The sequence below is a fragment of the Archocentrus centrarchus genome, unplaced genomic scaffold (assembly GCF_007364275.1).
Source record: "Archocentrus centrarchus isolate MPI-CPG fArcCen1 unplaced genomic scaffold, fArcCen1 scaffold_37_ctg1, whole genome shotgun sequence".
Classification (NCBI taxonomy): Eukaryota; Metazoa; Chordata; class Actinopteri; order Cichliformes; family Cichlidae; genus Archocentrus; species Archocentrus centrarchus.
The window spans coordinates 1,391,519-1,418,774 of record NW_022060264.1 but is presented as its reverse complement, the minus strand read 5'-3'; the positions used below and the strand labels follow the sequence as shown (position 1 = coordinate 1,418,774).

Sequence of the window (27,256 nt, the reverse complement as noted above, 5' to 3'; positions counted from 1 at the left end):
GTAGCTGCTTCATCCACCCTGTGTGTTTCGCACAGGGAAAAAACTGCAGTACGGAAGTTAAAATATGCAGATGAACTGTTAATACGAAAAAAGTATTTCTTATCCACTTACTCAGGTAATCGCTGGAATAATCGATAGAAAACTCGATTGCTAAAATAATCAATAGTTGCAGCCCTAATGAAATTTGCAACATACCATAAGCCAATGCATCACCTTCTCACATAGGAGCAACAGAATTCAGGTAATAGAGCGATTGTTGTAAGTAAGTATAGTTTATTTATATAGCGCTTTACACAGACAAAAAGTCACAAAGTGCTGTACAATAATTAAAACACAATATAAGAAAAAAAACAAACAGATAAAACACCATGTTAAAAACATAACATTACCATAATAAAAGAAAAAGAATAAAAATAAAGTCAACAGAAAGTCTGGTTAAACAGAAAAGTTTTCAGCTGTTTTTTAAAAGACGCCACAGAGTCAGCTAAATGGAGATGGAGTGGTAAACAGTTCCAGAGCTTTGGCGCCACTGCCTGAAAAGCTCTGCCCCTCTCTGGTCCATAGTCTTGTATGTGGGACAACTAAAAGATTTAAATTTTGTTGTGTGAGAGACTGCTGACTTATGTAAAATTGATCCAGGCATTTAAAAACAAATATTAAAAATAATAATACAAAAAGGATCGGATTTGTATCAGTATCGGCGATATCCAAATGTAAAATATCGGTATCAGTATCGGACATAAAGAAATGGTATTGTGCCATCCCTAATATATATATATATATATATATATATATATATATATATATATATATATATATATATATATATATATATATATATATATATATATATACAGTGGGTAGATACTGTCCCTGAATCTGCTGGTGCGAGTCTGGATGCTCCTGTACAACCTGCCTGATGACAGGCGCGTGAAGAATGAATGGCTGGGAACAGAGAGCCTTCTCACTGGGCCTTCCTCCTACAGCACTGTCTGTAGAGGTCCTGGATGGCTGGCAGTTCAGACCTGGTAATATGTTGACCTGATCTGAACCACCCTCCGTAGAGCTTTGTGATCAGAGCGCTACAACTGCTGTACCAGGTGGTAATGCAGTCAGACAGAATACTCTCGAATACTCTCGACTGTACATTGGTAGAAGTTGGTGAGTATTCTGGAGTCCACACCAAAGCTTTTCAGCTGCCACAGAAAGAAGAGCTGCTGTCTTGTGCTTTTGTGGTCACATCCATATGATGTGTGGATGTGATGACAGATCCTCACTGATGTTGATCCCCAGGAACCTGAATCAGCTGACTCTCTCCACTTCTGTCGCCTCGATGTGAATAGGGGTGTGCCCTCCACCCTGTAGTCTCCTGTAGTCCACGATGAGCTCTTTGGTGTTGTTGACGTTGAGAAGCAGGATGTTGTCCCAACACCACGATGTCAGGGCTCTCACCTTTCCTCTGTAAGCAGACTTGTCTACCTCTGAAATGCAGCCAATGATGGTGGTGTCATCTGCAAACTGAACAATGGTGTTAGAGCTATGTGTGGCCATACAGTCATGGGTGAACAGGGTGTACAGCAGGGGACTGAGCGCACAACCTTGGTGTAGATGATGTGACACTGCCAATCTGCACCACCTGTGGTCTGCCTGTCAGAAAGTCCAGGATCCAGAGACAATGATGCCCAGATCCCGAAGATTGATCATAAAGCCTGGATGGAATTATGGTGTTGAAAGTGGAGCTGTAGTCAAGAAACAGCATCTGCAAATATGTGTTCTATGTTCCAGGTGGGAGGTGAGATATAATTTTGCTAGAGGTAATGTTACCAGGCAAGATAAAGTTAACGTGTTATCTGTGCCTTTATTTTGCTGCAGGCATCTGATGTTGTTTGTGTTGTTATCTGATAAGGTGATTACAAAATGGTCACCTAAGCTGCCACATCAGTCCCAGACAAGTATTTTACTACATAATATTATGTATCCTAACATTAGCCAGAAGAAAGCCAACTTAAGTTCAAGATCCCAACAATCTAACAATCCCTCGATTAATTGAATGTCCTGCTGACTGACAGTAGCTTTTCCCTTGCGGAGCAGTTTGAAGTCTGTGTTGTGGAGACAGCCAGTGGTTGTTGTCATTAGTGATTAGTGGACTCGTATTCGAAACTACTGTTAGCTAGTGTCACACACCGTTGATGCCGGGGTCAAAGGGGCACGAAGACAAGGCATTCAGGATATATGTTGTAGATTTTCACAAAAAATCCGGGGGTTTTTTATCCTGAGTCTTTACGTCAAACTCACTCGACAGGTTGACAGTGTCACGGATCAGCTGTGTGGCAGGAAAGAAGGGACCCCAAGGCAGACGAGGTAAATGGAAAAGACAGTCTTTAATTGGCAAAGTGCAGGACAAATCCAGGAACAAAACCAGAACTCAAAACCAGGACAAAACTGAACCACAGAGGAACACAGCAGGGGAGCGAACGACGACGACGCGACGAGGACAAAGTGAAAACACCGACAATATAAACACAGCAAGGTAATGGGCAAATGGGAAACAGCTGGGAGGGAAACACAGGAAGCACAATTAACCAAAAGCGCACAGACAAAAGACCTACCAAAATAAAACAGGAAAGAACCTAACAGAGTACACACTGGCTGAACACCTGGGAATACAGACACCGAAGGATAACCGACACCAGCACAACAGAGCACAAGGGAACAGAAACAGTGAAACCATAATAAAACAGAACTAAATCACCGGAACATAGAATACTGGCCACCGGCCCAGGACCATGACAGTACCCCCCCCTTAAGGCCGGCTCCCGACGGCCCACAACAAGAACAAAGAAAAACCAAAACCGACCAGGGCGGGAGAGGGGGAACCGGACGGAGGGACCGAACCAAACAAAACCCAGGAGACAAAACAAAACAAACCAGTCCAGGAACTAAAACAAAAAACAGGACCAAAACAAAAGGCAGTGGCACAGGGCCGAAGAGCGCCAACGCTCAAAACAGGGGTCAGAAAAACAAAAACACAGGGCCCAGGAAAACAGTACATAGTGTCCAGGAGGACCCACTGGGAAATCCCAAAACAAAAAAAACACAGTCAGGGGCCACACAGGCCAAGGGCCACAAAGCAGAGTCCAAACGAGGGAGGCTGACCGCGCTCCCAGCAGCGGCGGCAACGACGAGGAGAAGGCACTGGAGGCCGACCGCGCTCCCAGCGGCGGCGGCGGCGATGAGGGAGGAGTCACTGGAGACCGACCGCGCTCCCAGCGGCGGCGGCGGCGGCGAGGAGGAGTCACTGGAGGCCGACCGCGCTCCCAGCGGCGGCGGCGGCGGCGAGGAGGAGTCACTGGAGGCCGACCCGCGCTCCCAGCGGCGGCGGCGGCGGCGACGAGGAGAGTCACTGGAGGCCGACCGCGCTCCCAGCGGCGGCGCGACGAGGAGGAGGAGGAGGAGGAGTCACTGGAGGCCGACCGCGCTCCCAGCGGCGGCGGCGACGAGGAGCAGGCACTGGAGGCCGGCCGCGGGGCATGCGGTGGCGGAGACGGGTGACCTCAGGCTCTGGCGTGGAACCCTCGGGCTCTGGCGCAGGACCCTCGGGACCTCCGGACGCTCGTGCTGAGCGGAGACCCCAACGCTCGGACTGAGCGGAACCCCTTGGCTCCGGCGCAGGACCCTCTGGCGGCTCGGACTGAGCGGGACCCCCTGGCTCCGGCGCGGGACCCTCTGGCTCCGGGCGCTCGGACCGAGCAGGACCCCCTGGCTCCGGCGCGGGACCCTCCTGGCTCCGGCGCGGGACCCTCTGGCTCCGGCGCGGGACCCTCTGGCTCCGGGCGCTCGGACCGAGCGGGACCCCCTGGCGGCTCCGACTGAGCGGGATCCTCCGGATGCTCGAACACTGGATGCGCAGGCTGGGGCTGCTTTGCAGGGCATAGGTTAGGTGAGTCTGATGGCGACAGGGGAGCTGACTGGGACTCTGACTCAGAGACCAGGGACTCTACAGCAGTCGACGGGAGAGACTGGGGCTGAGACAGAGACGCTGCTGAGACTGACTGGGTACCTGACTGGAAAGGAACTGGAATCGGGAAGCTGACACTGGGGAAGCTAAGGGAACCAAAATTACAGAGGGAGCAGGAGCTGAGCGGACTGTAGAGGGCCATGGTGCCGGCTGAGTGGGCGTCATCCTGGGCAGCAGGGGCTGCTCAGGGAACAGTTTGGGTATGTCAGAAGATGGCTGCGTGGAAGCAGGCCGGGAGACACTGGCGGCGTGGAAGCAGCCGACTGGCTGCGTGGAAGCAGGCCGGGAGACGACTGGCTGCGTGGAAGCAGGCCGGGAGACGACTGGCTGCGTGGAAGCAGGCCGGGAGACGACTGGCTGCGTGGAAGCAGGCCGGAGACGACTGGCTGCGTGGAAGCAGGCCGGAGCTAGGGAGATCTGGCTGCGTGGAAGCAGGCCGGGAGCTAGGGAGATCTGGCTGCGTGGAAGCAGGCCGGGAGCTAGGGAGATCTGGCTGCGTGGAAGCAGGCCGGGAGCTAGGGAGATCTGGCTGCGTGGAAGCAGGCCGGGAGCTAGGGAGATCTGGCTGCGTGGAAGCAGGCCGGGAGACAGAAAGAGCAGACTGCGAGCTAGAGAGGGCAGACTGCGTGGGCAGGCTGCGAGCTAGAGAGGGCAGGAGAGCGACTGGAGCTAGAGCTGACTGAGGGCGAGGGAGAGCTGCTGGCTGCGTGGAGCGGACTGAGGGAGAGCCGACTGCGTGAGACTGACTGAGAGCTAGAGAGGGCTGCTGCGTGAACTGACTGAGAGCTACAGAGGCTGACTGAGACTGAGCGGTGACTGAGAGCTACAGAGGCTGACTGAGACTGAGCGGTGGCTGGAGCTACAGAGGCTGACTGAGACTGGGAGGTGGCTGGCTACAGCTGACTGAGACTGGGAGGTGGCTGGAGCTACAGCTGACTGAGACTGGGAGGTGGCTGGAGCTACAGCTGACTGAGAGACAGGCTGAAGAGGCACTGTGGACGACACTGAAAACTGCTGTGAAGGCTTGGACCTGGCTGCCCCCCCCCGCGGAACAGGAACGGGTGCAGAGGTCAGCCCGTCCGTGGCTGCCCCCACCCGCGGAACAGGAACGGGTGCAGAGGTCAGCCCGTCCGTGGCTGCCCCCACCCGCGGAACAGGAACGGGTGCAGAGGTCAGCCCGTCCGTGGCTGCCCCCACCCGCGGAACAGGAACGGGTGCAGAGGTCAGCCCGTCCGTGGCTGCCCCCACCCCGGAACAGGAACGGGTGCAGAGGTCAGCCCGTCCGTGGCTGCCCCCACCCGCGGAACAGGAACGGGTGCAGAGGTCCGCCCGTCCGTGGCTGCCCCCACCCGCGAACAGGAACGGGTGCAGAGGTCAGCCCGTCCGTGGCTGCCCCCACCCGCGGACAGGAACGGTGCAGAGGTCAGCCCGTCCGTGGCTGCCCCCACCCGCGGAACAGGAACGGGTGCAGAGGTCAGCCCGTCCGTGGCTGCCCCCACCCGCGGAACAGGAACGGGTGCAGAGGTCAGCCCGTCCGTGGCTGCCCCCACCCGCGAACAGGAACGGGTGCAGAGGTCAGCCCGTCGTGGCTGCCCCCGACCCGCGGAACAGGAACGGGTGCAGAGGACAGCCCGGTCCGTGGCTGCCTCCCCCGCGAAACAGGTACGGGTGCAGAGGACAGCCCGTCCGTGGCTGCCTCCCCCCGCGAAACAGGTACGGGTGCAGAGGACAGCCCTCCGTGGCTGCCCCCACCCGCGGAACAGGAACGGGTACAGAGGACAGCCCGTCCATGGCTGCCTCCCCCCGCGAAACAGGTACGGGTGCAGAGGACAGCCCGTCCGTGGCTGCCTCCACCCGCGAAACAGGAACGAAGCCATCACAGTCTTTGAACCCCCAGTGCTTTCGTGGCTATTTCTAGGAGCCAGTTCAGGGGGTCAGAATGACAGACCTCTATGACAAAGGCCCTAACTAGGGCAGGAAGAGAGTCCAAAAGCCAGGGATGACTGACAACAGATTATGTAGCCTCTGCACTATAGCTTCCTTTTGCCTTTCACAATGAAGTTCAAGCCACAGATCACACAGCTTATAAACAAAGTTACACACATCCGACCGGGAGCCCTCAGCAGGGAAACCATTCTTTGTAGACAAACACGAAACGTCTTTATCCTTGGCTGTCATGAAACAGGGAATTTGGGGCTGGGTTTTACAGCCTGCTCAAAAACACATGCCTTTAGCGGCTCCTTTGTTCAGCCCAATGTCAAGGAACTCAGTCCTTTACATTAACAGGCATGGCAACAGAGTTACTCACGGAACCTGGTGACTGAGTATGAAGCGGCGACGGCTGTGTGGAATCTGGAGGCTGTGGTGACCGTCTCCGCGGCGTTATCCCGCTCTGCTCCCGCGGCGATTCTCTACGATGCTGTCGGGAGCTTGGCCTTCCTCCCTCAGCAGCAGGCAGCGGTGAAGCAGAAGATGCTGGAGGCCAGGGACCCTGTGTCCAGGAATCGAAAAAGACTCCTCGGAGTCATTCCGGGCGGCGGCTCCGGCGAAAAAGTCTCTTTGCTTCCTCCGGGATCTCGTCCTCCGTGGCTGCGGCATGGAAAACCGCGGCGTCATACCGACGGCTCCGGGGACGAATCATGCAGCTGCTGCCAGGGATTCCCCTTCCGCCATGGCTGCGGCGCCCGCTGAGGATGGGAGGGACCAGTGAGCGGAGTGACAGGTGAGCGAGCGGCAGGAGACAAAAAAATTCCGCCAGTGCGGATAACTCGTGGCTTAGGAGGAGGAGGGGAGTGGCGTCGCCGGGGACCGTTCCAAAAAGCAGGTCCCCCCAGCGCAGGCGAGTGCCAACTGTAGGGGTCGGAGTCTGCGGTGGTCCATTCGTGGTCGCGTCGTACTGTCACGGATCAGCTGTGTGGCAGGAAAGAAGGGGACCCCAAGGGCAGACGAGGTAAATGGAAAAGACAGTCTTTAATTGGCAAAGTGCAGGACAAATCCAGGAACAAAACCAGAAACTCAAAACCAGGACAAAACTGAACCACAGGAGGAACACAGCAGGGGAGCGAACGACGACGACGCGACGAGGACAAAGTGAAAACACCGACAATATAAACACAGCAGGTAATGGGCAAATGGGAAACAGCTGGGAGGGAAAACACAGGAAGCACAATTAAACCAAAAGCGCACAGACAAAAGACCTACCAAATAAAACAGGAAAGAACCTACAGAGTACACACTGCTGAACACCTGGGAATACAGACACCGAAGGATAACCGACACCAGCACAACAGAGCACAAGGGAACAGAAACAGTGAAACCATAATAAAACAGAACTAAATCACCGGAACATAGAATCTGGGCCACCGCCAGGACCATGACAGACAGAGGCAAACAAAAAAGTCAGGGAAGTCTAACTAAGTTATGTTATCTTCCATTCAGGTATCAGACATTATTTTTTTATAAAAAACTCCAACAAAAGATAAAAAATCTGGTATTTATAAAACTTAATAAATCACTATGCACCTAACCCCTCACATACCTGTCCATACCACAGACACTGCTAGAGTTGGGAGCTTCTCCAGACTACAATGACAGCCGTGTCTGACTCCCCTGTATCACAGTGTGGTGGTGGGAGGAGACCCAGGATGCTGCGAGCTCCTGCTGAATCACCATGCTTCTGTCTGCTGCCAAGATGAGAATGGCTGGCATGAAGTTCACCAGGTACAGTCCTATGCAACACATACACCTCTGAATCACCAGGTGCACACACATAAGCACAGATTGGTTTTTTCCTGTGTGGTTATTTGGAACAGCTTGTATTGGGTAAGGGCATGTACAGTACAGCCTTTTTCCGGCTGTAGGGGCGACTGTCTTGGCAGCTGTTACTCCTTGAAATAGATAAAGTCATTTAAAGAGAGCCACCCTCCAGCTCTGACAAGCTCTGAGCATCTCCACAAAGTGCTATGTGTATTTACTGTATGTGTATGTACGGTATGTGTATAAGGTTGTGTTCAAGCCATCAGCTTTATCAGGTTGCTTACATCTCTCTTTGCTTGTGGGGTGGCCAAAAACTCTACCCTCCCCCACGTGTCGCATTTCAGACACGATAACACTCTGCTGTCAGTTAACAGTAAAGGTATAGGATGGCTGCTGCTGATTCAGAGTGTAAGGCTTTGTTTATTAATCCACTGAATTTTGCAAAATTCCATCATTACATCCTTCTCATTAAAGACTGTATATATACTTTGATCCTTAATTTTTGGGACAATTAAACTTCTTTTTTCTTTTTTCTTCTTTTGTAATTTTGCCACTACAGTGGATTTTAAATCAAGCAATCATGATGTTATGTATGCCTTGAGGAGACTGTTTGTTGTGATTTGGCGCTATATAAATAAACTGAATTGAATTGAATTGAATTACTGAAGTGCAGACTTTAATCCTTAACTCAGGATGTTTAACAAAGCCTGAACTGTTTTTATATGTATATATACTTTTTTCAGAGACTCAAAAGTAATTGGACAGTTGAATGCAGTTTTATGGTTGGGTGAGAAATGTTCCCTGATTATTCCATAACAGATTAAGCAGATAAAAGATCTAGAGTTAATTAAGTGTTGAACTTGTATTTGGTAGATGTTCACTAGAATTCCAAATATGAGATCAAATAGAAGTTGATGGAAGTGAACAAAGCCATCTTTAGGTTGAAAATACCAAATAAACCTACTGTATCAGAAGTGCATTCTTAAAGGGAAGGAATGCACTGGCTAGCTCAGCAACACCAAAATGTCTGAAAGTTTACAGAAGACAACAAAAGTGGATGATCACAGAATTCTTTCCCTTTGTAACATCACATCAATCAAGAACACTCTTGAGCAGGTAGGTGTATCACTGTCAAAGTCTGCAATCAAGTGACATGTTCATGAATGGAAATACAGAGGTACAACTAAACAAGCTCAAAACCACCGGTTATCGTCAAGAACTGGAATGGTAAATGGCAAATGGACTAGTTCTTATATAGCCCTTTTCTACTCTATATGAGCACTCAAAGACTTATGAAGACCAGAAAACATGTAAAGTGAAAGAGCCTGCAGAGCACTAAAAAAAATCAAAAGTATGTAGAAAGAAAGGAACAGCTTGTGATCTGAAGCATACCATGTTACCTATCGAACACGGTGGAGGCAGTGTTATGGTGTGGGTATGTACACCTGCTGGTGAACCAGGCCACTAGTGTTTATTGATGACTGCTTGTAGAAGTAGCAGGATGAATTCTGAAGTGTACGTGTGGACAAGTGTATTCTCTGCTCAGATTTATTCAATTGCTGGAAACCTGGTCAGACACCACTTCACAGTACAAAAGGATAATAACCCAAAGTATACTACAAAAGCAATCTGAGAGTTTCCTTAAAATTGATTTGGTTGCACTTTTTAACAGAACATAACGAACATAAGCTGTTTCTTGTATACTTAAGAAATTATGAGGGGTCAAACATGCTGGAAAAAAAAGCCAACTTAAAAGGCACACAACTTGAACCCACTCTTTGTGACCTGTGACCTATTTGGCTTCTGTACAAGAGTCCTCATGCTTACAGCTGAAGTGCGTTTTTATGCAGATGACAGAGTAGTTGCCTCAGCTACTTATCCTCTGAGCCAGCCTGCTGAAGCACTCTCTTAGGCTTTCAAACTGCAGGCCTCTTTGCATGGACTATGTTTGGTTCCAAAGTCTAAGAAAACACAATTTATTTTTTTTAACAACCTTAACTAAATGGTGCTGAAAGGTGCAACTGTTATCCCCAGTCTGAAGTTTTTATTGAGTACCTGTAGATTCACGGTATATTTTAAGTCACTAGTATGACTTACAAAGACAAACATTTTCAACTTATATAATAAGAAAACTGGCATTATCTAGTGGTGGACTGTTAATGGCTTAGTTCAGGGGTCGGCAACCTGTAATACGGAAAAGCCATTTGAACCCGGTTTCCACGGAAAACAAAACGGTGAGAGCCGCAAATACTAGCGGAAGCCGGTAGCGGCTACCGCGAGTGACGCATATATTGAGAAACTAAAATAATAAATAAAATGATTTTATTTTAATAATTTAAGATCACAATAATGTTCCAATTTAACAGTACAACAAAAACCAAACTGACAAAAATAAAATGCACTTCAACTGGATAGTTATAATTTACTTCCTCGAGCCGCACAGAGCCGCAGATTAAGCCTGGATGAGCCGCGGGTTGCCGACCCCTGGCTTAGTTTATTGTTAATGCTTGACAGATTAACTGGTCTTAAAAAGTTTTATTGCAGCACTAAGATTGGCTTCTTTGAGAAGAAATATTTGTATTACACGTTCAACATGTTCAAATAGTTACAGTTTTTGCTTGTTTGTTTGTTTGTTTGTGTTTTGTTTTTTTTTTGGGGGGGGGGGGGGGGTATGGTGGTATGACTGGTGCTTGCAGCAACCGCTCCTAAGAACTAAGCAGCGTGTTTGATGAATGTACTGGTATGTGTGGTTTAAACTGTGTGATCAGTGAAACTAAGTGTGTATATGCAAGATGCATGCACAAACACCAGTGTTCATTGAACATCCACAGCACAAAATGCTGCTACAAAGCACAGTTGTCCAAAGTGCTTTCTGTCCATCAGCTGAACAACCTAGGTATACTAAACCCACCAGACAATGAGATCCCATTGCCTATGACAACACCAAGGAGGAGGTGTCAGAGCAGTTGCGAAGGGATGCGGAAAAGTGGCAACCACAGAGGAGTTTATGCCAGGCTAACCCATACAAGTCAGCAGTTCCAACAGTCCTCCTGGCTAACATCCGCTCACTAAACAACAAAATGGATTATATCAGGCTGTCTAGAGCCTTCCAGAGCGCAGTATGAGGGATTGCTGTGTTTTCATCTTTTCCAAGACTGGCTCAGCCAGAACATCGCAGACACTGCAGTGGAGCTAGAGGGACTAATGCTGCATAGAGCCAAGAGAGTGGCTGCGCTAATCAGCAAGCACAAAGGAGGAGGCCTGGTAGGTTACACCAACAATTCATGGTGTCCGGATGCCAAGGTGTTTCAAAGACACCAGACACAGAGTTGCTGACTGTGAGTTGTCATCCTTCTACCTGCCATGAGAGTTTATGGTGGTCCTCATGGTGTCTGTTTACATACCACTGAGGGCCAACGCAAAGGAGGCTATGGAGGACTTGTACAAAAACATCAGCGTGCAGCAGATGGCTCATCCAGATGCATTCTTTGAATTAGCAGGGGATTCGGATTAGGTTAAAACAACAGAAACCGGGAGGAATACACTGAATCAGATTCAAGATTCAAGAAGTTTATTGTCATGTACACCGCAAAACACTGTGGTTATGCTGAGCAATGAAATTCTTACTTGCGACTGCCTTACAAACAATTGAAATCAGTCATCATCTACATTAATAAATGTATCGACGACATAGTGATGGTCAAAACCTACATGTGTCACAACAACGACAAAGCCTGGATGGACAAACAAAGCATTTAATCAGGAGATGCAGCAGCATACAGACTGGCTAGGAGGAACCTGTCACGTGGCACTAGGAAAGTAAAGAGGTGGTATGGACAGAGACTTTGCAGCCACTTCACTAACAAAGGGAACACCCGGCGGCTGTGGCAAGGCTTCCACTCTCTGACTGATTGCAAACCTCGCCGACACAAATATGCCTGTTCCCACAAAGTTGGGAGCATAACCCATGGAAAGCTGCAGGACCCAACAACATCCTTGGGTGTCCTTTATTGTGCTGAGCAACTAAAAGATGTGGTTACAAGCATCTTAAACCTTTCTCTCATCCAGGTAGTCATACCTGTATGCCTCAAAAGAGTTACCATCATCCCTGTGCCAAAGAAGCACAACCCAGCCGATCTAAATGACTACCTCCCTGTGCCACTCATACCAGTGCTGATGAAGTGCTTTGAGCGGCTGGTCATGCAGCACATAAAATCCTGCCAACCTGGACCCCCTACAGTTTGCCTACAAGGTAAACTGTTCCACTGAGGATGTCATCTCCACCACACTCCATCCTCATCCTGTCCCACGTGGGGGATAAAGACACCTGCACCAGAGTCCTCTTCATTGACTTCATTCCACCCACCATATCATTATGTGTGCAGACGACACAACTGTGGTGGGCCTAACTAAAAGATTTCCTAAAAGATTTTTACCAACCATCTCACAGCCTGTTCACCCTGCTACCATCTGGTAGAAGGTTCAGGAGCATCAGCTGTAGATCCAGCAGACCTTTCAACAGCTTCTTCCTTCAGACTGTGAGAGCGCTAAACAAACTGTAACCAGGGACCTTCTTCAAACATTTGCACAATTCTTTTTTTTGCACAATCTCAATTACATAGCATATGTATTTCAACACTTAGGCTCTCACTACTCAGTGTGAATGTCACTGACTGCTGGTCTTATGGCTGTTTTAATATCTTAGTATATTATATTTTAGAAACACCATTTCATTTCTGTTGTACCTGCAACTGCAGAAATGAGAATAACGAATCTTGAATCTTGACTCAACAAGTTCAATGTAAAGCTACCTATTACACCACAAAATAATCACTTAGAAGCAAATCACTACCTGTTCACATTTAATTGCTACATTCTACACCATTATTATCACATATTCTAACCCCAACCTTATAATAATAACTTCATGATTAATGACAATAAAATGCTGACCCCAGTCTAAATTAATCAGATGACAGCTCTCATATTCTCTGGGATAATTTGTAGTGTGAAAATAAACAGTATAATTTGTGACAATTTCAGCTAATTCATCTTCAACGTCTGACAATGTGAGAAGTATTTGTCAAAGCATGAAAACCCACATGGACAGTTGTGCTGGGTATTTTAATACTTAATAGCTCCTGAACTATAATTTGAGGTTGAATTGTGTGAACTGAAATTACAATACAATTTCCTAACAAACTGGCCACAATAACCCACAATTAACTCAACATCGACAAGCTTTGAAGACTTGGACACATTTTGTTCATTCTGCTCTTAAAACCAGTATGCAACACATAGTGATTGAACAAGTGTGTGCCATATCATGCAACAGAAAAGATACCACTCTTGTTGTGGTGTACACACTCTTATTATAAAGTGGGGAACCATTTCTGCTGATGATATTATGTCTGTGATATTGTAGCATATTTTGTTTTTGTTTTGTTTTTTGTTTATTATGAGTCTTTGTGCTTTCAAACAATGATTAATAAAGAGCAGATGTTATTCAAAATTTGAAAAATGTCCTGAGTTTCCCTTGGAATAATGTTTTAAAAACACTTTTCTCCCCTCAGAAGTTATATTTCTACTACTACCTTTTTGATTTCTCTGATAGATTTCAATTAAGGATTCAACAAACCATTAATCATGGTCTTGGAATTATTAATCAGACCTTAAATATACTTGGTCCTACATCATCAAGGAACAGAGACCAGATATGGTCAAATATGACAATTTTATACCTTTAAATATTTAATTTATTTATTTAATAGATACATTTTTAAAATATTACCTCGGGTCATTCAGTGGCATGTCCAGAGGGAGGCATGGGTTTGCATGCCCACTGGTACCCCAAGAATGCCACTGGGCTACAGGACCCTTAATCTTAACAATTCCCAACACTACTGGATGAGTGCACAGACAGAAGCAGTGATGGAATTTAACTTTTATTTAACTGTACTTCAGTAAAGTAATTGAGTACTATATGTACAAAAGTACAGTTTCAATATACTCAGTTTGTAATTTTAACTATTTGAATGTAATGCTACTTTTTGACTTTCCTCCACTATAATTATGCAAATATTGTTATTTATTAGTTATTAGGTACTTTGCAGATTTTAACATATACACCACCATTTTACTAGTTACATCTGTTCAGCTGCTCAGTGCAAATATCTATCAGCCAATAACATGGCAGCAGCTCAGTGCAGTTAGGCATGCAGACATAGTGAAGATGACCTGCTGAATTTCTAACCAAGCATCACAATGGGGAAAACAAACTGGGAACGGATTTAAGTGATAAAGAAAAAATACCCACCCAGTGAGTGGCAAATCTCTTGACAAAAATTCCTTGCTGATGTCCGAGGTCAAAGGAGAATGGCCAGACTGCTTCCAGCTGATAGGAAGGCAACAGTAACTCAAATAACTCAAATAACCATCCAAGGTATGCAGAAGAGCATCTTTGATCACACCTTGAAACAGATGGCAGCAGAAGACCACACTCCTATCAGCTAACAACATCAGGCTGGTGGTGGTGTAATTGTGTGCAAGATATTTTCTTGGCATACTTTGGGGCCCTTAGGACTAATTGAGCATCATTTAAATACCACAGCCTACTTGAGTATTGTTGCTGACCATCTCCATCCCTTTATGACCAAATTTGCCCATCTTCTGATGGCTGCTTCCAACACAATAGCATGCCATACGCAAAACTCAAATAATTTCAAGCTAATTTCTTGAATATGACAATGAGTTCACTGTAGTCAAATACTCTCCACAGTGATCCAACCTTAATCTAAAAGAGCACCTTTTGAATGCGGTGAAATGGAAGACTTGCATCATGAATGTATAGCTGACAAATCTGCAACAAATGCATATGTATCATGTCAAATTGTGGACTAAAATCTCTCTGGAATGTTGAATCTGTGACATGATGAATTAAGGCAGTTCTAAAGGCAAAAGGGGGTCCACACTGGTAAGGTGTAACTAATTAAGTATATTTTGCATTTAAATCTGCTAACATGGGTGTTTGATGCCTTATTTACTGTATTTTCATGTATGTTTGCATGTTTCAAAAAAAAATCACTGCACCTATTTCACATTTTCCAATTTCCTAGCACAATATAAATAAATGATAGATAATTCTTTTATACAGTTATACTGCTCATAAAAATTAAAGGAAAATTTTTTAATTTGAGTATAACAAGTCAATAAACTTTTTGGGATGGTGATCTGGTCAATTAAGCTGCAGAGGGGGTTGTTTCAGCTGCTTTGGTGTTAATGAAATTAGTAATAGGTGCACTATACACAGGGAGGGACCATCTGTTGGAACAGGGAGGGACCATCCACAAACTGTTCCCACAAAGTTGGGAGCATAAAATTGTCCAAAATGCTAAACCGTTAAGAGTTCCTTTCATTGGAACTAAGGGTCCAAGCCCAACAGCTGAAAAAATAACCTCACCTCACTTATCCAAGAAGGTGCTTGAGTTCTAAAACCCAAAAGGTGGAGAGTCCCAGGTATTTAAACCGCAGTGGTGGTTTTGAAGACGTTGTTGACCCACCATTAATCATGTGCTCATCACATGAGCCAAGGTGTGAAAAAAAGGCATGGGTCATTACCACCAGGGGTTTCTGCTGAAACCATTGTGAGACCTTGTCCCACGTTATCATGTGACCTGATGACCTCTGGTGAGCAGTATACCAGGACTTTAGGACCAGGCAGACCAACCTGAGCACCACCTGGTTTGACTACAAGAAAGCCTACAGCTCAGTGTCCCATACATGGATACTGGAGTGCTCAAAAACTCAATGGGACTGTGGAAGAAAACAGTGAAGCCAAGTCCAAGTTACCATCAAGTGCAGAATAAACCAAGCAACAAAGAGTGGATATGGATATTGATTCAGAAGTGGAATGACCATAAGCCATCTTCTGTACATGTACATGAAGCTGTACGCCAAGAGTGAGTGAGATATCAATGCATTGATCCACCTCACCAGGATCTATAGTGAAGACACTGTATTATTTTTCTTACTGGATAAGTGTGGCCAAATGATTGCAAAGAGAGAGAAAGTGATCTTGACTGAAGGGTTGAAGTTGCCAGAACTCAGGATAGTGAACATACAGAACAGTATCTGGGTATCCCACAGGCCAGTGGGAACCATGATGAAGATGCATGAAGGTCAGCCATAGTCACGTACCTCCACAACCTAAGACAGGTGTTGAGAAACTAGCTGAACAATAGCAATAAGGTCTGAGCTATCAATAAATATGCTCTACCAGTCATCAGACATCCAGCTGAAATACCCACCTGAGGCTGCCTACAGGAGGAGATAAATGCCACTGATGTTAAGATGAAAACTAACCCCCTACATAGGAGGTACCATAGACAGACAGAGGAAATGGCTGAGATTAAAATATCCTACCAGTGGCAAGAAAAGGCAAGCCTAAAGGACAGCACAGAGGCTCTGATCATGGCAACACAAGAACAGGGCCCAAGCACCAGATCTATAGAGGAAGGAGTGTACTACTGCCAGCAGGACCAAGTGCAATGGTGTTCCAGAGACTATTCAGCACATAGCAGTAGGTTGTGAGATGCCTTTTGGTGTACCAGGATATTGTAAAGGAATATCTGTGCCACATGTGGATTAGAAGTTGCTAATTTCTGATGGGAGACACTGCCAAAAATGGTTGCACACAGCGGGGCTTGTGGCATGTTAAGTTCCAAAGAGATAAGCAACTACTGGCCAACCAACCAGACAAGGAGCAGAAGACAGCAGTTGTGATAGATGTGGCAATCCCAGTGGACAGCAAGAGCATGAGATAGAAAGAGCACAAAAAAAAAAAAAAAGTACCAGGAACAATGGGAGCAAATGTAGAAAGTAAAGTCCAATGTGGTCCCAATGGTAACAGCAGACTTAGGTGATGTAACTGCCAAACTGGAATGACAGCTGTCACAGGGGGAGAGGCATGGTACACCGTGTACAGGTCGCCAGCCTGTCACAGGGCTAACACAAAGAGGCATACAGCCATTCACACTCACACCTATGGGCAATTTAGAATCACCAATTAACCTAAGTCCACTAGCTGCGTGTCTTTGGACTGTGGGGAAACCGGAGTACCCGGAGAGAGCCTATGCGAACACAGGGAGAGCACGCAAACTCCACACAGAAAGGCCCAAACCAAGGTGGATCAGAACCCAGAGGTGTGTGTGTGTGTTGTGTGTGTGTGTGTGTGTGTGTGTGTGTGTGTGTGTGTGTGTGTGTGTGTGTGTAGGTGTGTGCGCGTGTATGTGTGCGCCTACTGAATGGGTTTAGATGCTTGATACTGAACACTGTAATAATGGCATTCTTTACAATGTAACCTGCTTTTGTTGATAAGCAGTCATTGTCCTTCCTCTCTGACAGACCCGTCAGTCTCTAAGATAAGCTCCAGAGTAAATAGGCCATTTGAAAATAATCTCCTCCTCACACAATAACTGGCATCCATCAGTATAACTCCCAACTTCAAATCTATTGACAGAGGAAATTGGTTTATGAACACAATAACTTCCTCATCAGTCTGCTTTTAACACCAGGTGGCTTCAATTGTACATCCTATTGGTTCTGACTTGCTATCAGCTTTATTTAATCCTTCCCTCTCTCATCATGCTTCCATCTTTTCATGACTGGGGTCAAACTGAGGGTACAGCTGCTTATCAGTTTGATGTTATCTCCTTTGCAGCACACTGACATCTAGTGTTAGAGGCATTTTACTGCAGCTTCTCTTGAGTGGAAGTGTAAAATGTTGTAACTGACAATGAACTTCTTTGTGTGCGCACAGGCTTGCCGTCATGGCCATGTGCAGCACCTGGAGCATCTGTTGTTCTATGGAGCAGACATGAGTGCCCAGAATGCCTCGGGAAACACTGCTCTACACATCTGTGCCCTATACAACCAGGTGAGCCATAGGGGAATACATATGTTTACAATTCATGAACTAGAGCTCCATTAGGATTAATGCAAATTTAATGCAGATTTCTTATTCAAACCCATTTCTGTCTTCTTTAATTCAACTTCTTATTCACAGGTGTATACATACAGTGCTGTGAAAAGGTATTTGCCCCCTTCCTGAGTTTTTAGTTTTATTTTACTTATCTGTCACACTTAAATGTTTCAGATCATTAAACAAATTCTAAGATTAGTCAAATGCAAATGCAGTTTTTAAATGATGATTTCAATTATTAAGGGAAAAAGATATCTTAACCTACCTGGCCTTGTGTGAAAAAGTAATTCAGTTAAATAATGACTCAACTGTGATAACCAGATTTTTGGAAAGCTGAGTTCAATTTCACTAGTCACACCCAGGCCTAAATACTGTTTAATCAAGATCTCAAAAAACAACACATCATGCCACAGTCTAAAGAAACAGATTGTCATCTATCAGTCTGAAAAGGGTTAAAGGGTTAAGCCATTTCTAAGGCTTTGGGACTTCAGTGAACTACAGTGGGAGCCATCATCCACAAATGGAGAAAACAGTGGTGAACCTTCCCAGGAGTGGCCAGCCTACCAAAATTATTCCAAGAGCGCATGACAACTCATCCAAGAGGTCACAAAAGAACCCAGAACAACATCTAAAGAACTGCAGGCCTCACTTGCCTCAAGTAAGGTCAGTGTTCATGATTCAACAATAAGAATGAGACTGGGCAAAAAGCCGAAACCCCACTGCTGACCAAAAGGAACACAAAGGTTCTCATAGTGCCAAAAAGACTTTAAGGAAAATATTCTGTGGACTGAAAAAGCTGAACTTTTTAAAAAGTTTGAGTCGTGCTACATCTGGTGTAAAACTAACACAGCATTTCATAAAAAGATCATACCTAGAGTCAAACATGGTAGCAGTGTGATGGTTTGGGGCTGCTTTGCTGCTTCAGGATCTGCATGACTTGCCGTAATTGATGGAACAATGAAAACAAAACCAGTGCAGGTTTTGTTGTGGCTTAATCAAAATTACAGCCTTAAAACAGATTGAAATACTTTTGCTTGACCTTAGACAGGCTGTTTATGCTCGAAAACCTTCCAGTGTGACTGAATTGAAACAATTCTGCAAAGAGTGGGCCAGAATTCCTCTGCAGCGATGTGAAAGACTCATTGCTAGTTATCTCAAATGCTTGATTGCATTTCTTGCTGCCAAGGGTGGCACAACCAGTTATTAGGTTTAGGGGGCAATTACTTTTTCACACACGGCCAGGTATGTTTGGGTAATTATTTTCCTTTGGTAAGTAAATCATCATTAAAAACTGCAGTTTCAGGTGGTGGAGCAGGCAACCACATGCATATGCCGCTTTGCGGTGTGGGCGGCGCAGGTTTGAGTCCTGGCCTGTCGCCGATTTGCCCGCATGTCTTTCCATGTGTCTTTCCCCCATTTCCTGTCTCTACACTGTCAACAAAAGCCACTGTGGCCAAAAAAAACCTGCAGTTTTTATTTTCTTGGGTTATTTTTGACTAACATTAAATTTCTTTGGTGATCTGAAACATTTAAGTGTGACAAATATGCAAAAAAACAAGAAATCAAGAAGGGGGCAAATACTTTTTCACACCACTCTATTGTACGTACCATACCATTTCAATGTACATTTCCAGTACTTAATTCAGTGACCATTTAAAGAAGGTAAAAGAGGCTGTTTTAACATGTTTTGAATTTTAGTCTGTATAATTGTAATACAGTGTACTATCTTCAAGTGTAAGGTGTCCAGTAGCAGAGGCACTTGGACATTTCTTGGTGGCCTTAGGGTTACTTTGGTCTGCCATGAGCAGTCAACTTGACCAGCAATATTGTCTGTAAGCTGGGTTGATGGATTGCCCAGAATCCACACATCAGGTGTGACTTTCTCACTCACAGACTGTGTACTCTCACTGCCTCACAGTTTCCATAGCAGGCAGATGTGCACGCCAAAGACACCTATAAATGTCTACATGCAGCCTCTGGATTACAGAGATTAGAGATTAGGTTGGAAAAGCAAGGAAGAGAACAGAAAATAGATAAGTGTACAAATGCACATAAATGGTGCAAAATAAGTGGTGGCCAGAAACCAAGTTAGAGGAAAAACTGAAAACAGTGGCTAAAACATCCATCCATTTTCTTCCGCTTATCCTTGTCAGGGTCAAAGGAGCCCATCTCAGCTATCATAGGGCGTACACTCTGTATAGGTTGCCAGCATGTTGCAGGGCTAATACAGAGAGGCAGACAGCCACTCACACCCATGGGCAATTTGGAAACACCAATTGACCTAACCCCAGCAACTGTATGTGTTTGTACTGCGGGAGGAAAGCAGAGACCCCGGAGAAAACCATGCAGGAATCGGGAGAACATGCAAACTCCATACAGAATCGAACCCAGACCTTCTCACTGTGAGGCAGTAATGCTAACCACCACGCCACCATGTTACTTACCAAATAAAACCACCCTAAAGAGACACCTTATAGACACTGAAAAGTTGTTTGATGTATGTAACGTCCAATCATATGCTGGAGCCATACATTGGCACTCAATCATGGAAACTACCAGTAATCAGTAGTAATCCAATGGTTATATACAGTATATAACAATTTCTCTGTTATATATCTATACAATATCTCAAGAGCAGAAGGACAGATGGATGTGAAATGTAACTTGGTTGGTTGGCTGAGGCATTTGCTACTGTTATTCTAGTTGGCTTTATCAGTAATCTGAATTTCAAGAATAAGGGTGGGAGTTTCTCTGACTGGACTTGATTTGCACATCAGGAAACCACGATGGATGGCATTAGCTTAGCATTACCACACACACACACACACACACCACTAGCTTATTATGACACATAAATACGCACACATACCCTGCTGTTCAACAAGCACCAAATATGTATTAATCTGATGCTGGAAATAGCACAAACAAAATAGCATAAACAAAACCCCTGCCAATGGACTTTGTACTGAGTGGCAAAAAACAGCCCATGTGTGTTGCTGCTAAGTCTAACTGAATGTACACAGATTACATTTCTTTTTTTTTTTTCTTTAGCCTGTCATGTCTGGCATTTTTCACAATTGGAATGATGATCCGAATGCACTGATGTACCAAACATATTTGCTTTGACAAGAACAGCTCTATATGTTTTCTATAGGCTATTCTTGTTAATGTTTGTATTTTTATTTATTTATCTTTTTATTTAGTTATTTATGCCAAGTCTGACAGGCAACAAGGAAGGGGCAAGAACAAGAGGTGGGGGGAGAAAGGGGGGGGGAACAAAAGGAAGAAAGGAAAAAAAAGAAAAAAAAAAAATTAATCGAAAAAAGTAAATATACTCACACACACTCACACATCCATACATACACCCACATGCACATACATATACACACACACATACAATTTTATTGTTTGTAGTAATGTGTGTGTATGCGCCTCTGTCATGCAATGTACTCAATAATGAGGGCAAGAAACTGCAACCATGCCCCCCGCGATCCAGAGGCAAATAGGGAAGGACCCAGGGGACCCAGGCCATCCACAGCCCAGGAGCTCAGAAGACCTGGGTCCACACATCCCGATGGTAACCGTGTGCACTCCCCAGAGGAGGAAGGAGGGAGACCACAGACGGAGCACCCACAGTCAAAGGGCTAGAGTCCAGAGAGCCAGAGGCGACGAGCAGCCCCACCCCCACCCCCCGGCAGGCCGTCACCCCCAGCACGAGCCGAGCATGCAGCCCCCGAGGCCTCAGGCACTCGAGAGCAGCCTGACACCCGGCAGAGCCCCCCCACATGCCAAAGAGGCCCAAGCCACCCCCAGGCCACAGCCGCCAAGGGAGCAGGTCAAAAACCACGCCGAGACATCCGGCCACACACCCCGGGACCCACGGGCACCCACACCCCAGGGGCGGCAGTGACGACCAGTGGGGAGCAGCGTGGAGCGGTAGGGAGGGGTAACTCCCGCCCTCCGTGTCCCACAGGTGCCAAGGCTCGGCAAGCCACCAACCCAGGCCCAGCTGTCCACACACACACACACACACTCACACGCACGCACACATACACACACGCACCAGTCGTTTACTCATGCACACACACAATCACACACAAGTCGTTCACTCATGCACACACACGCACATACACACATGCATGCACATCCACATGCACCAGTCACACACTCACATGCACGCACACACACACACACGCACCAGTCGTTCACTCATGCACACACACGCACACACATCCACATGCACCAGTCACACACTCATGTACACACACGTAATGTACATGGACACCTAGTGTGGGAGAGCGGGTACCAGCACAGAGCCAGCAGCAACCCAGGGAAGCAGCCAACCCAGCCCCGAACAACGAGCCAGTCCACATCCCAGGCGGGGTGCATGAAACTGGGGTGTGAGAAGACCCGCCCACCCCCCTCCCACTCAGTGTGTGGGGGGGTGATGTGAGTGTATGCACCTCAGCAGTGCCACCCACTAACTACTGTGTGACACACCTGCCCCCCAAGGCCCTATATGTACTATGATGTGTTGTGAACTGTATAATGCAATTAAAAAAGGAGGAGTGGGACATCACGCAGCACAGCGAGTAGAGCCAAGGAGGTGGCCCCACTCACTGTAGCACGAGCCCCCCTTCCCCAAGAACCTACATGTGATATTTACCTGAGTGGGAGGAGGGGAAGAGTCAGGATAAATATGACCGGGAGGCAGAGGACTAACCCCCGGAGGAAGAGAGCCAGCTTGCTACTGGCTCACTAGGCACCCCAGTTCCCTGCACCCCCCCCCCCCGCAGCCCAGGGAAGGCAGGTCCAGGGCCTGAAGTGACCACACCCCCCAGGACACCACCGTGCTCCAGGCCGGCACCCACTGTCCCCACTGCGAACACGACACAACACACACCCCCAGACACATACAAAAGACAACAAATATCGCACACACACGCACGCACACACACACACACACACACACACACAGTGGTCCTGAGTCAGAACCAACTGGCCCCATGTGGGCAACTGCTGCTCCCCCACCTGAGCGCCCCACCCCCCCATGGGGAGAGCACCCAGAATCCCGGAATGCCAGCCAGACACCCCGACGCGGCCAACCCACCCCACATGGCGGCGCGCCCAAGGGGGCACAGACCCCTCCAGCGCAGGGGCACCAGGGCCCGGCCCCCGCACCCCGGCCCCCACAGAGGAAGCTGGCCACCCGGACGGGGCCAGCACCCACCACCACGGGACCCCCAGCCCCACACCCCATGACCATAAGAGCATCCATCCAAGTCCCTACCACCAACAACCAGGGCCCGAACACAGAAACCACAAAATTGTAGCCACCATCTCCAGGCCAGAGCCATCAGACACCCGAGTCCCCCGGCCCACCCCCAGCCACCTACCGGGTACGCCGTGAGACAAGACCACAGCTGGTCACCCCCATCATGCGATGGAGCTGATCAGTGGGGACCAGAGAGATTCAAATTTTGCCAGTTGATTTTTAGAGGTGGCAGACATTCTTTCCACAATAATGTGGTCTAAAAGTAGATTCTTATAGTGAGTAATGCATAAATCATTTTTTGATTTCCAATTCATGAGGATAGTTTTCTTAGCGATGCATAAGGTAGTAAGAACTATGTGTGATATATTTGTTTCCATGTTTAATTCACTTAAATCACCTAGAATGCACAGTTTTGTGATGCTGGGATATTGCAATTAAAACATGTGGATAAGTGTTCACATATCCTCTGCCAGAACTTCTGAACAGGTGTACAAGACCAAATTGCATGCATATAGTTTTCAGTATGGTTGCCTGAAGAGTGGGTGCATATATTTGTGTCTCTGAGGCCCATTTGGAACATCCTGTGTCCTGTATAGTGTATTCTATGGAGAGTTTTGTATTGTATAAGTTGTAAATTTGGACTTTTAGTCATTTTGAAAGAGTTTAAACATATCTGTGTCCAGAAGTTTTCCTCTGGGTTGATGGAAAGATCTCGCTCCCATTTTGTAGTTGGGAGGGATATTGAATCATTAATTTTTAATAATAACTTATATATTTTTGATAATAATTTAGGGGTATAAAGATTTAGAAATTCTGTTACCAATACAGGGGTTTCTAATTTTAAATTATTTAAATTAAACTTTGCCTGTATGATGGACCTCAACTGCTGGTACTTTTGCTATTGCTAATTTCATATTTTGAAATAAGTTCTTCAAATGAAATAAAGGTCCCATCGTTAATAACATGTTTTAAATTCTTTATTCCTTTCTCTTGCCATGTTGAAAATTTCAGTACTGTCTTTTTCTGACATATATCTGGATTGTTCCAAATGGGTGTTAGTTTACATGGGATAAGTGAAGACTTAGTTATCTTTAAGAATTCCCACCAGGCTGTCAGAGAGGTGTTTATGTTAAGACTTTTAAAGCAGTTATGCTGTTTAATACTGACGCTAATGAAAGATAAGTCAGAGATTTTCACTTTTTCACAGAGTGTTTGTTCTAATCCAGCCATGGGCTGTCTAAAGGGCTTGATTTGATCCATTTTGAAACATACTGTAATCTATTGGCTAAGAAATAGTGATAAAAGTTTGGAAGTTCTAGACCACCATTGCATTTTAGCTTTTGTAAAGTCTTTAAACTTATTCTTGAGGTTTTATTTTTCCACAAAAATTTTGAAATGTTTGAGTCCAGAGACTTAAACCAGGCAACAGAAGGTTTATTAGGAATCAATGAAAACAGATAATTGATTTTAGGCAAAATCATCATTTTTACTGTGGCAACTCTCCCCATGATAGATATAGGTAGAGAGTTCCAGCATGTGAGATCATTCTCTATTGGTCGTGGTGTTCTGAAAATTACAATTCAGAGGTAAAACGGTTGATTTACTCCAATTGATGGAGTAGTCTGACATAGATGAGAACTTATCTATAAGTGTGATTGTTTTTAGAAGAGAGGTTGGTGGGTTCCGAAGGAAAAGTAATACGTCATCAGCATAAAGGCTTATCTTATGGTCTGTGTTTTCTGTTTGAATTCCTTTAAATCTACATTTTGTCGGATTGTTGCTGCTAGTGGTTCGATGAAAATGACAAAGAGTGAAGGAGAAAGCGGGCAACCCTGTCTGGTGCCTCTCTGCAGACTGAAGCTTTGGGAAATAAGATCATTTGTTCTAACATGTGCATTTGGAGAGCTGTATAATGTTCTGATCCAGTTTTTGAAGGATGAACCAAATCCAAATTTGTGTAGAACCGCTAACAGAAATTTCCGAATTTACCCGATCAAATGCCTTCTCTGCATCTAAAGAGACAACTGTGGTTTCTAATTTATTAATAGAATAGTAATATATTACATTTATCAGTCTGCGTGTATTATTGGCAGAGTGCCGACCCTTGATAAAACCTGTTTGGCTGGATGTATAATAGATGGAGTGATTTTTTCCAACCTTCTGGCAAGGACTTTGTAAATTATTTTAAGGTCTACATTAATGAGAGAGATTGGCCTGTAGCTGGATGGGAGTGTGGGGTCTTTGCCTGGTTTAAGAAGTAGACTAATGTTAGCAGAGTGCATGTTTGGAGGGACCGTGTGATTGCTCTGAATTTGAGCCACCATTCTGAGAAAAGAGGGTTTTAGCACAGACCAAAATTCTTTATAAAACTCTGCTGGATTACACAGATTACATTTCAAAGACCACTCCACTTAAACTTGTCTTTATACTTTTTAATCTAAAGGTCAGCAGTGGCCTCTAACACTTGCTTTTAAAGTCAGTCATCTGAGACCATTTAACACACTGACCTTGGAGGGTGGCCAGTTAAGCAGAGAAGCACAGTTTGGAGTGAAAAAACAGCCCACTAGTATATTTGTATCAAAGCAAGCTTTCACTTCCACTTAAATGCAATTATATATCTTTACAAAAGGAAACAGATATGAAGTTGATCTGCACATGAGAAGGTTGACGTCATTTTAGATTTTTCTTATTTCCAATAAAAAGGCCAACAATGTTTTAGTCCGCCTTTCTGTGCGTATGGATTTCAACATTTTGTTTTACACACCTGGCCACTTTCAGTTTTAAACAAGAAGTAAAAAATTAAGAACCCCCATACTGTATCATTGCAAACCCTAACTTCTAAGACAGTGTGCGGTGAAATGGGACTGATTTGGATGAGCTACTCCTCCCTGAAGTGTGCTTGTAGAAGCCTCTGTTTATGGTCATATCTATGGTGTGATCAGGTTGATCCAAACCTGCAAAGTGATGCAATTGTGTTCTTTGACAAAAAGACACCAGAGTTTTTTTCTCTCTCTCAAATTTGTAGTGTTCACCACTTTCACTTTCATTTTTAGGCATTTTTTTTGTGAATTTGACTTTAATATCAGATATTCTTCAGCTATTATCCCATCCCACTCCCATTCTTTTCCCTAAACAATTAAATAGCCTAATATGTTATCATACATAGTAAAGACAGATTACAACTTTCAGCATCATTTCAACTGTAGGATTTAGTTTTTGCACTGTAGTTAGAAGAACAATGAAGAAAAGGGCCCACCTTAATGCTTAAAAAAATAATAACAGCTGAAATTCAAGTCATGTAGCTTTACATGTTCCCAGGAAGGCTAAATGGTGGAAGCAAAAGACTGTATGAAAGAGATGGGTGTAGCCACCATGACATCTACTTCTGGTTACTGAACCATGTTTGGATGAGAGGGTGAAGAGCTAAATTATCAGCTAAGCAAGCTTGCTAACCAACCTGCACCTGTTAACTGTACAGGAGCATTACATAAACATACACCTGCTAATTACTGCTAAGTAACAGACTAATAAAATAAATTTTTACTTATGAAAACTCAAGCCCAAACTTCTTAGACTATCTGTACCACATTAAAGCTATATTACTGGCACCAAAAAAGGTACCAACACCACCTGTGAAATTAGCAGAAGTGAGGCAGACTATGGAGGACTGGGAGAGCCATGCACATCAAAAAAAGCATTTTATAATTTAATAATAAATTGTGCAAAAATATGCATTGGTAAATTAATTTGCAAAACACTTTTTCATTTCTTTTACTTATTTAGAAATTAATAAAGTAATTCATTATTTGATCATTTAATAGATAATAAAAAGAGGAATTAAATAAATATTTCTAAATCCATCCATCTTCATGCATTAACAAATACTTCAAACGGTAAAGGGAGTTAAACAAGCTCTCAGTAAGTCTCATTAAAAAAATTGATTCAGAATTAAAATGATTTTCAAAATCTTTTTAAAAATGCTATTTAAATAGAGAATGGATTCAAAAATTAAATTAAGAATACAGTTTTTTTCTGACATTTAAAATCACCTCTTTTTCAATTGTATTTCCTTTTGCTATTAGCTGCTGGAGTAACTACTGCATAAGCTACTGTATTAGCTTCTATATTTAGCATTTGCATTACAAAGCATGTGCAGTTGTATTTTTTATTAATGCAATTTCTAAAATAACTCATGTCAGGCCTCTTCAACAGTATGTCGACTAATGAA

At 45.1% G+C, this 27,256-nt stretch overlaps 1 protein-coding gene across 1 annotated transcript in view; it reads left to right on the top strand.

The window, feature by feature from the left end:
- shank2b (SH3 and multiple ankyrin repeat domains 2b) overlaps positions 1 to 27,256 on the top strand; it is a 304,111-nt gene that overhangs the window by 42,585 nt on the left and 234,270 nt on the right. The window contains 3 exon segments of the mRNA XM_030724518.1: positions 7,572 to 7,614; positions 7,617 to 7,738; positions 17,592 to 17,708. Coding sequence (XP_030580378.1) covers positions 7,572 to 7,614; positions 7,617 to 7,738; positions 17,592 to 17,708 — 282 coding nt within the window.